Source organism: Bos indicus x Bos taurus, chromosome 10 (assembly GCF_003369695.1).
Source record: "Bos indicus x Bos taurus breed Angus x Brahman F1 hybrid chromosome 10, Bos_hybrid_MaternalHap_v2.0, whole genome shotgun sequence".
Lineage (NCBI taxonomy): Eukaryota > Metazoa > Chordata > Mammalia > Artiodactyla > Bovidae > Bos > Bos indicus x Bos taurus.
This window is the reverse complement of record NC_040085.1, coordinates 8,054,184-8,064,629: the sequence shown is the minus strand read 5'-3', so window position 1 is coordinate 8,064,629 and position 10,446 is coordinate 8,054,184. Positions and strand designations below refer to the sequence as shown.

Here is a 10,446-nt window from a genome sequence, read left to right as displayed (position 1 = left end):
AGCATACATATGTCCCCTCCCTCTTATACCCCTCTCCTGCCTCTCTCCCCCTCCCACCTTTTAGGTTGTCACATAGCACTGGCTTTGGGTTCCCTGCGTCATACATCAAACTCCCACTGGCTACATATTTTACATATGGTAATGTGTATGTTTCAGTGCTATTCTCTCAAATCATCCCACCCTCTCCTTCCCCCACTGTGTCCAAAAGTCTGTTCTTTATGTCTGTGTCTCCTTTGCTGCCCTGCACATAGGATTGTCAGTACTATCTTTCTAGATTCCATATATATGCATTAATATACAATATTTGTCTTTCTCTTTCTGACTTCCTTCACTCTGTATAATAGGCTCTAGGTTCATCCCCCTCATCAGAACAGACTCAAATGCATTCCTTTTTATAGCTGAGTAATATTCCACTATGTATGTATACCATAACTTCCTTAGCCATTCATCTGTCTATCCCATCCATTTTAATTCACTGATTCCTGAGATGCTGGTGTTCAATCTTGCCATCTCCTGCTTGACCACATCCAACTTACCTTGATTCATGGACCTAACATTCCAAGTTCTTATTCAGTATTGTTCTTTAACAGCATGGACTTTACTTTCATCACTAGACACGTCCACAACTGAGTGTCATTTCTGGTTTCGCCCTATTGCTTCATTCTTTCTGGAGCTATTAGTAATTGCTCTCTGCTCTTTCCCAGTAGTATATTGAACACCTTCCAACCTGGGGGTTCATCTTCAGGTGTCAAATCTTTTTGCCTTTTCATATTGTTTATGTGGTTTTCCAGGCAAGAATACTGGAGTGGGTTGCCATTTCCTCCTCCAGTGGACCATGTTTTGTCAGAACTCTTCACTATGACCTGTCCATCCTGGATGGCCCTTCACCACGACAAAGCTGTGATCCATGAAGGGGAAAGACAACTTTAGAGTCATTAATTTTTTTTCATTTTTTTCTTTTTTAAATTATGAAAGTATAATAACACATTTAGAGTAGACTTGGAAAACACAGAACAAAGTTACATATAGTTCTACTATATTTTACAACTTTTTAAGTGGATAAATTAAAATTTTTAGTAGGAGTTTCAATATCAAACTCTCAAAAATTAATAGAATGAACAGACAGAAAAGTAGAAGGATATAGTAGACCTGAATAGCACTATGAACCAATTCAACATAATTAAGATATATACAACTTTCATACAATAGCATGATACAAATTCTATTCAAGTTCCCATAGACTACAAACCAGGAGACACTGGAACATATCTGGGGGCATAAAAAAAAGGTACAAAAAATTTCGTGGTCTAAAGGTATTGAAATGGTACAGAGTCTGTTCTCTTAGCACTGTGGAATGATGTTAGAAATCATTATCAAAAGATATTTGAAAATAGTCCACATATTTTCAAGTGCAATGTGACAATACCAAGAGAGATCTGAGAATAATTAATTTTTTAACAGTGATTTGTATTTTATTGCCACAAGGTCAGTATGTATTGGACCCCAGGTGCTTCTCCAAATTCCTGGGTCCCATCCAGATCGACAAAATCAGACTCTTTGATTGTGTAGTTTCACAAGGTCCCTCAAGGTGATTCTTACATATCCTAAAGATTGAGACTCATACTTTAAAAAAAATTGTGTGTGTGTGTGTGTGTGTGTGTATGATGCTGAGTCCACACATGGATTCAAGCTCCTCTAACCACCCCCTCAGCCTCCTCAGGTCCATGGTTCCCAGCTTGGGATCCAAGAACCTAGATCGACTGTATGTCCCCTTTCTATTAATAATTCATCTCTAGAACTTCCTTCATTTTTTCCTTCCTTGAGCTTTCTACTTAAATTCCACTATTTCCAGAAATATCCTAGTATAACTGAAATCAGATGAAGTTACCCCAGTGAAGCCAAGCCACACAATTTTGATGTGGAAGGTTCCCTCTTAGAGCTCTCACCTGATATGGCCTGATTGTCATAAACCTAAACAAAACCCAGCCAACTCATGAAAAAGCCTCTCAATCCTCCAGAGAAAATAAAGCAACACTAAGAAAAGTTTATATTTGTTCATCTTATCTTTTTCAATGTGCTGTAAATATTAAAAGGAAGAAAAATATAGGATAGAAAGTTTCCCAACAAATCAGAATGACTTAAAGGTACCAAATAACCATATTTCAAGATATGAATAATATACAGTTCAAGGCTATGGCTGGAAAGTTCTGAGTCCTAGATGAGGTAACAGCTTTTACTAAGCTCTCCAGAATAACCTGGAGAGAAATTTGCAGGAAACAGGGAAACACAGAGAAACCCCCTGAATGGTGGAAAGGACTCTTAGCATAAAATGTGGAGACTGCATCAGGGCTGGAACTAGATCTGAGAAGAGGCTACAGACCCTGCCTTTTAGGGAGCATCTTGCCAAGTCATCAGACCATTTTTCTAAGCATGTCAGAATGACAACTGCCCTTCTGCAATCAGGACATCTGAGCTGGTTCCTCATTAGTCAGATTTGCTGTGGCTTGTAGGTATATGTGTTTGAATATAATATGTTGTTAAAACTAGACTCTTACCCATCGATTCTGGATAATTAATCAGTTATAATAATGAACTCCCACTGACACATCTCAAGTCAATTTATGAAATACTTAAAGATCTGAATAAAACAAGATAGACTTTCAATAAATCAGCACACTGATTAAAATGCAAAAGAAGCATCATTCTTGTTGGTTGTTATAGTCTATTTTCTTAGCTTATTACATCTCTTAGATATACTTCATACTTACAACATTCCCAACCTGTCTCTCTTCAAGTTTTCAAATAATATAAAGATAGTTCCTTGTCTGTCCTATAAAATTTGAATGGGAAGAAGAGAAATAGCATATTATGTTGGAAACAAAGAAAATGTACTACACTAAGACCACTAATGCTGATATGAATTGAAGTCTAGAACTAATTGCAAATATTGTCAGAAGCACATTTGGAAAGGCTGTCTCCAGAATATGGAATAGATATATTCCTGGTCAGTGTTGTCTTTCAATTGAGATTATAATTTACATCAAACATTGTATAAGTTTAAAGTGTACAACATGTTGATTTGATATATTTATTTATTGTAATTTGATTATCACAATAGCTTTAGCTAAGACCCCTATCTCATCACATAATTATGATTTCATTTTTGTGGTGAGAATATTAAAGATCTAGTCTCATGGCAATTTTGAAGTATATAATATAATATTGTTGACTGTAATCACGATGCTCTTTGTTAGATTTCCCAGAACCTATTCTAATTTTCAAACTGCAAATTTGTCCCTTTGACCAATATTCTCCCAATCCCCCACCCACCCCAGGCCCTGGTAACCGCCACTCTACTCTGTTTCGTTGAGTTTGACCTTTTTTTTGGATTCTACATGTAAGTGATATTGTATAATCTTTGTCTGGCTTTTCTCATTTAGCATAATGCAGTCAAGTTTCATCTACGTTCTCACACATAACAATATTTTCTTCTTTCTCATGGTTGAGTAATATTCCATTCTACATATACTTTTCAAAATTGATATATAGTTGATATACAATATTATATAAGTATCAGGTGTACAACATAATGATTGACAATTTTTAAAGGTTATACCACATGTATAGTTCTTTTAACATACTGGCTATATTCCTTGTGTTGTAGCTTATTTATTCTATACATAGTAGTTTGTGCTTCTTAATCTATCCTTGTCTTATCCCTCCCACCTTCCCTCTTCCCACTGATAACCACTCGTTTGTTCTCTGTAAGTCTGTTTCTTTTTGTTATATTCACTAGTTTTTGTTGTATTTCTTAGATTCCACATGTAAGTTATAACAAACAGTATTTGTCTTTCTCTCTGATTTATTTCACTAAGTATAATACCTCTAAGTCCCTCCATGTTGTTGCAAATGGCAAATTTTCATTCTTTTTATGGCTGAGTAATATTCCATTGTACATATATACCACATCTTCTTTATTCATTTACCTGTTGGTGAATACTTAGGTTGCTTCCATATCTTGGCAATAGTAAATAGTGGTGCTATGAACATTTGGGGTGCATGTATCTTTTCAAATTAGTGTTTTCTACCCAGGAGTGAAATTGGTGGATCTTATGGTAATGATACTTTTAGTTTTCTGAGAAACCTCCATACTGTTCTCCACAGTGGCTGCACCAATTTCTATTTGCACCAACAGTGTATGAGGGTTCTCTTTTCTCCACATCCTCACCAACATTTGTTATTTGTGCTCTTTTTGATGATAGATGGGTATGAGGTGATATCTCATTATGATTTTGATTTGCATTTCTCTGATGACAAATGATGTTGAGCATCTTTTCATGTGCTTGTTGGCCATCGGTGTAACTTCTTTTGAAAAATGTCTGTTCAGGTCTTCTGCCCAATTTTTAATTGTTTTTGTTTGTTTGTTTGTTTTTCATGTTGAGTTGTAAGAGCTGTTTATATATTTTGGATATTAACCCCTTAGTTGTCATATCATTTGCAAATATTTTCTCCCATTTAGCAGGTGGTCTTTTGTTTTGTCAGTGGTTTCCTTTGCTGTGTAAAAGCTTTTAAGTTTAATTAGGTCCCATTTATTTGTTCGGAGAAGGCAATGGCACCCCACTCCAGTACTCTTGCCTGGAAAATCCCATGAATGGAGGAGCCTGGAAGGCTGCAGTCCATGGGGTCGCTGAGGGTCAGACACGACTGAGCGACTTCACTTTCACTTTTCACTTTCATGCATTGGAGAAGGAAATGGCAACCCACTCCACTGTTCTTGCCTGGAGAATCCCAGAGACAGGGGAGCCTGGTGGGCTGCCGTCTATGGGGTCGCACAGAGTCGGACACGACTGAAGTGACTTAGGAACAGCAGCAGCAGCAGCATTTATTTATTTTTGCTTTCATTTCCTTTTCCAATCTGCAATTTAGCTCACTTTCTAGGTGATTCTCATGCACATCAAAATTTAAAAACCACTGTTCTAAGACAAATGGATAAAAAATATAGGGAAGCAGTTTGTTGTGTGAAAAATAATTTGTACTTCAAAGGAAAGCTATATACTGTCTATATCACACCTTGATTCTATGGAAGATATTTTACAAGTGACTGAGAAATTCTGTCCAGTTTGGTAGAGGTTCAGTTGATTTTCCTCTCCTGCTTCCTATGTGAAAAAATCAACTTTGCCTCCATTTACATTTTCATTTCAATAGTCATGATCTATAAAGATGTATGGTTTTTTAAAATTCTTTCTTGTCCTGATTATAAAATCTGCCTAATTCTTCTCTCTTAAATAAGATCTTTATCATGTGTGTAGTTTTGTATCTGTATGAGAGGCATGATTTTATCCTTTTTGGAAAACTATCTTTTAACATTTTTTTCTCAAATAAACAAAAGCTAATGCTAGAGTTGTCCAATAGTGGAAATGGCTGTCCCATGAAGCTGTGGACTCCTCATCACTAAAAGTGCAGGGAAAAAAAACAAAAACTACATTTGGGGGATTTGGTAAAAAATACCACATGCCAGAATTGCAATTCCCCATTGACTCTCCATTTTATCAGGAAATCTAGGCATTAGAATAGACAATGGACTAGAATGGTGGTCAATGCTGGCTGCATATTAGAATCATCTGAGTGCTTTAAAAATTTAATGCCTGGACCTTACCTCTAAAAATACTGATTTAATTGGTCTGGAGTGGGTCCTGGGTACAGTGCCAGACTCAGCCATACTAGAGCCCAAGGCAAAGGAAAAACATCAGTGTATTTTATTTGAAATATTGATATTTTGTTCATCTTGGATTTCTTGAATTAATTTTGATTTTAACATTTGCATTACATTATTAAATTTATCTTTATTACTGAGGTCCTTTGGGTAAGTGCCTCACTTGCCTCTCCTTACTCCCAAACTTGCCTGAACATCTGTACTTTTTAAATCTCACTCAGGCCATTCTAATGGGCAGTCATGGCTAAGAACTATTGACTAGATGATCTTGTATTGCATCCTTTACTGTGCTGTCCAGCATGGTGGCCACTAGACACGTGGGGCTACTGAGAACTTGAAATATTAGTAATCGTGATTGACTTTACTGCAGCTTTCAAGCTGTCCTCTTCAGAATAGTGGGGAACATCCCCGCCTGTCAAATGGGAGATGGAGTTTGTTTCCCCGAGGCAACGTGCCCTTTTTTGGGCTTCCCTGGTGGCTCAAATGGTACAGAATATGCCTGCAATGCAGGAGACCCAGGTTCAATCCCTGACTTGGTACACTAATGTAAAATATCTTATTACTGTTTGTACTGACTACATGGTGAAGTAATAATACTTCTTTTCTTTTTGGGGTGCATCCTTTTCTTGATACTAATTTCTGAATCTATCAAGTAGGCTAAGTTATGCTTCAATAGTTAAAAAAAAAAAAAAACAATTACTACTTTGTGTAACAAAAAAGTTGGTTCTTGCTCATACTTCATTTCCCACATGGGTCAACATGGATGTCTGGTCCCCGTTGGTACATCAGAGCTGAAAGAGGCTCCATTTCAGTGTGCTTCCAGGATTTCCAAGGCAGGAAAAAGGACATGGTGACTCATGGAGTGGCTCTTAAAGGCACAGAAAGACATACATCACTTCTATTCATATTTCACTGGCAGAGGGTGGAGGAGGTATAATTCTCTTACGTGCGTGAAAGGAGGAGAATCAGAACATTTTGATCAGCCACCACGACAATCCGTTGGCCTGAGGAAGTGATTGCTAGTGGCTGTGGAGCCATTTAGGACCATGGCACATTGCCTGCATGTGTGTGAGACCGGCCCATCACACTGTCGCAGGCAGTAAACGTGACACTTTTCTCCATATGGCTTTCATTACAAGTTCATTTCATTAGGAAATCAGTGGGGGTATTTTGTAGCATTACAGAAATACCAGGAATGAGACCTACTGAGTTGGTTACAAACTCAGCAATGCTTCCTTCCAATATTCAGCAAGGAAAAATAAACTCATAGGGTGATCTCATTTCCCCTTTTCACCCCTGAGATTTTGGACCAAAAATAACATGCGAAATTCGATGATGATAATGGGAAGAAAAACATAATGTTGAGAATAAGGACTTTTGAGGATTCTTCTTTGGTAGCAATGACATTGATGTGTTATTAATATTGCTTCTTGCCACATTAAATTTGATCAAGAGTGGAAACAGGTAGGGCTTCCCAGGTGGCTCAATGGTAAAAAATCTGCCTGCCGATGCAGGAGATGTGGGTTCAGTCCCTCCGTTGGGAATATACCCTGGAGTAGGAAATGGCAACCCACTCCAGTATTCTTGCCTGGAAAATTCCAGGGACAAAAGAGGCTAGCAGGTTACAGTCCATGGGGACACAAAGAGTTGGACACAGCTGAGCAACTGAGCACACACGCATGGAAAGGAGATAGCACATGTAACACTGGAATTAGGGTAAGTGACCTTCTTTATAGACTCAGAATAACCCAAGGAGGCAATAAAATTTTAAGGAAGTTCATTGTTATACATATCTTTTTTTTTTTTTTTTCCTTTGTCAAATGGAGACAGTTGAGGGGGTTATGGAGAAGTCTGCGCTTCTTCAACTGAAGAATATATAAGGAATACCTAGGTGGAATATTTTATTTGAAATGGATCTCAGAATTCTTGGAATAGATTAGAAATAATGTTTTAGAAACATACATAATTAGTGAGAAACAGTCTTTAGAGAGAAAAAGGTGCATAGGAGGTATTCTGATATAAGAAAAAGAATCATATTTAACTTTATGGACAATTGTGGATTAAGGCATAAAATGCTTGGATGTGTGGCCTGGGGAAAGTGCTTAAACTCTTTAAGCACTAATTCCTCACTGTAATATGGCAGAAATAGCAATTTCTTATAGAAGATTAAAGAGATAATAATGTAATAGTGCTTAGCTCAGTGCCAGCACATAGTAGGTGCTTGTTTAAATGCCTCGCCAAGAAAATGCAATGGAGAGAACAAGTAGAGAGTTCTGACCAGGGATGGATCCCAGGGTCTGAAAAGATGTGAATCCTTCACAGGAAAAATAGAGTAAGGTCATTGTTAGAGAATTTGAAAAATTTCCAAGTAGTCACATGTCTCCTTCTCGCCTCAGAGTTTTATGACTCAATTTCTCATCTCTTCTTGTAGCTTTATTTATTATTTGTTCTTTTTCTTTCTGTTTATCTCCTCCTACTTTATTTTTAGGAAGCTTCCCTGGTGCCTCAAATGGTAGAGTCTGCCTGCAATGTGGGAGACCCAGGTTTGATCCTTGGGTTGGGAAGATCTGTAGAAGGAAATGGCAACCCACTCCAGTATTCTTGCCTGGAAAATTCCATGAACGAGAGAGCCTGGCTATAGTCCATGGGGTCACAAAGAGTCAGACACGACTGAGCAACTAACACACACACCTTATTTTTATAGAATGTTCCAGTCTCTGGATTTTCTCCTCCAGATTTTCTCCTGTTATCTTTTTCTTCTTCATATTGTTCCATCACTCCATCACCTTCAGTCTATTTCTCTTTCTCTTCCACTTCAGCTTTCATCCTTTATAGACTGTTTGGCACTGGAGACCTGGAGGCTACGCCCGTTGTGTCTTCTGTTCTTCTCTGCCCTTTCTTCATTCTTCTCGCCCTCAGTGGAACCCCTTCCTCTGCACCACCCACTCTTCTCCCGGACCATAGCAGCCTGTTTCCTGTACTGAGATTTGTTCTTAGAAATGAATCTGATCAACTCAGAGCCACGAAGGTGTAAATAACTTTAAAAATTTGGTGCTTTACTTTTCCCAGGGGTAGCTAGAACTTCAATCAAGTACAAAGCCTTCAGCCGAAGAAATAAATGTCTAATAATAATTTTGGGCATTATAAAGTTATGGAGTATGTTTTCTTTTCAACAGGAGAACTTCTCTGCCAAATATGCCCACTCACAGAGCTTGTTCTGCTTTGATATTTTATAAGCAAATAAGTTGATTCAGATAAAGCTAGAGTTAGATTTAGCCACCTTCTGGCATATGGAAGTCTAATAAACTCTGAGGCTGAAAACTACAGTTGACTCTTCAGCTGGCCATCAGTATCACTGGAAATAAACTAAAAACGGGGGAAACTGTTTTCTATCAGAACTCCTCCTGGAAAGAAACTATGATATGTCTGTAGAAGGATGCTATGAATTGAATTGTGTACCACTCCCCCACACCCCAATTCATATGTTTAAGCCTTAATACCCTATGTGAATGTATTGGAAACAGGGACTTTAAGGAAATGGTTAAGGTTATTGAGGCCATAAGGGTGAAGCTCCATTTGGATAGAACTTGTGTCCTTCTAGGAGAGGTTACAGAGATACCAGAGATTGCTCTGTCTTCACCATGTTCAGTTCAGTCACTCAGTCGTGTCCGACTCTTTGCGACCCCATGAATCGCAGCACGCCAGGCCTCTCTGTCCATCACCAACTCCTGGAATTCACTCAGACTCATGTCCATTGAGTCAGTGATGCCATCCAGCCATCTCATCCTCTGTCGTCCCCTTCTCCTCCTGCCCCCAATCCCTCCCAGCATCAGAGTCTTTTCCAATGAGTCAACTCTTTGCATGAGGTGGCCAAAGTACTGGAGTTTCAGCTTTAGCATCATTCCTTCCAAAGAAATCCCAGGGCTGATCTCCTTCAGAATGGACTAGTTGGATCTCCTTGCAGTCCAAGGGACTCTCAAGAGTCTTCTCCAACACCATAGTTCAAAAGCATCAATTCTTCGGCACTCAGCTTTCTTCACAGTCCAACTCTCACATCCATACATGACCACTGGAAAAACCATAGCCTTGACTAGACGGACCTTTGTTGTCAAAGTAATGTCTCTGCTTTTCAATATGCTATCTAGGTTGGTCATAACTTTTCTTCCAAGGAGTAAGTGTCTTTTAATTTCATGGCTGCAGTCACCATCTGCTTGGAGAATTTTGAGCATTACTTTACTAGCATGTGAGATGAGTGCAATTGTGCGGTAGTTTGAGCAGTATTTCAGTATTCTTGCTTTGAGAACCCCATGAACAGTATGAAAAGGCAAAATGATAGGATACTGAAAGAGGAACTCCCAGGTCAGTAGGTGCCCAATATGCTACTGGAGATCAGTGGAGAAATAACTCCAGAAAGAATGAAGGGATGGAGCCAAAGCAAAAACAATACCCAGTTGTGGATGTGACTGGTGATAGAAGCAAGGTCCAATGCTGTAAAGAGCAATATTGCATAGGAACCTGGAATGTCAGGTCCATGAATCAAGGCAAATTGGAAGTGGTCAAACAGGAGATGGCAAGAGTGAACATCGACATTCTAGGAATCAGCAAACTAAAATGGACTGGAATAGGTGAATTTAACTCAGATGACCAATATATCTACTACTGTGGGCAGGAATTCCTCAGAAGAAATGGAGTAGCCATCATGATTAACAAAAGAGTCCGAAATGCAGTACTTG

The 10,446-nt window shown here is 38.5% G+C and overlaps 1 protein-coding gene across 1 annotated transcript in view; it reads right to left on the bottom strand.

Annotated features, from left to right (window-relative positions):
- Positions 1–1,125: 1,125 nt before the first annotated feature.
- The window catches only part of IQCH (IQ motif containing H), a 217,321-nt gene continuing 208,000 nt past the window's right edge, over positions 1,126–10,446 (bottom strand). The window contains 1 exon segment of the mRNA XM_027553044.1: positions 1,126–2,830. Coding sequence (XP_027408845.1) covers positions 2,765–2,830 — 66 coding nt within the window. The 3' untranslated portion in view covers positions 1,126–2,764.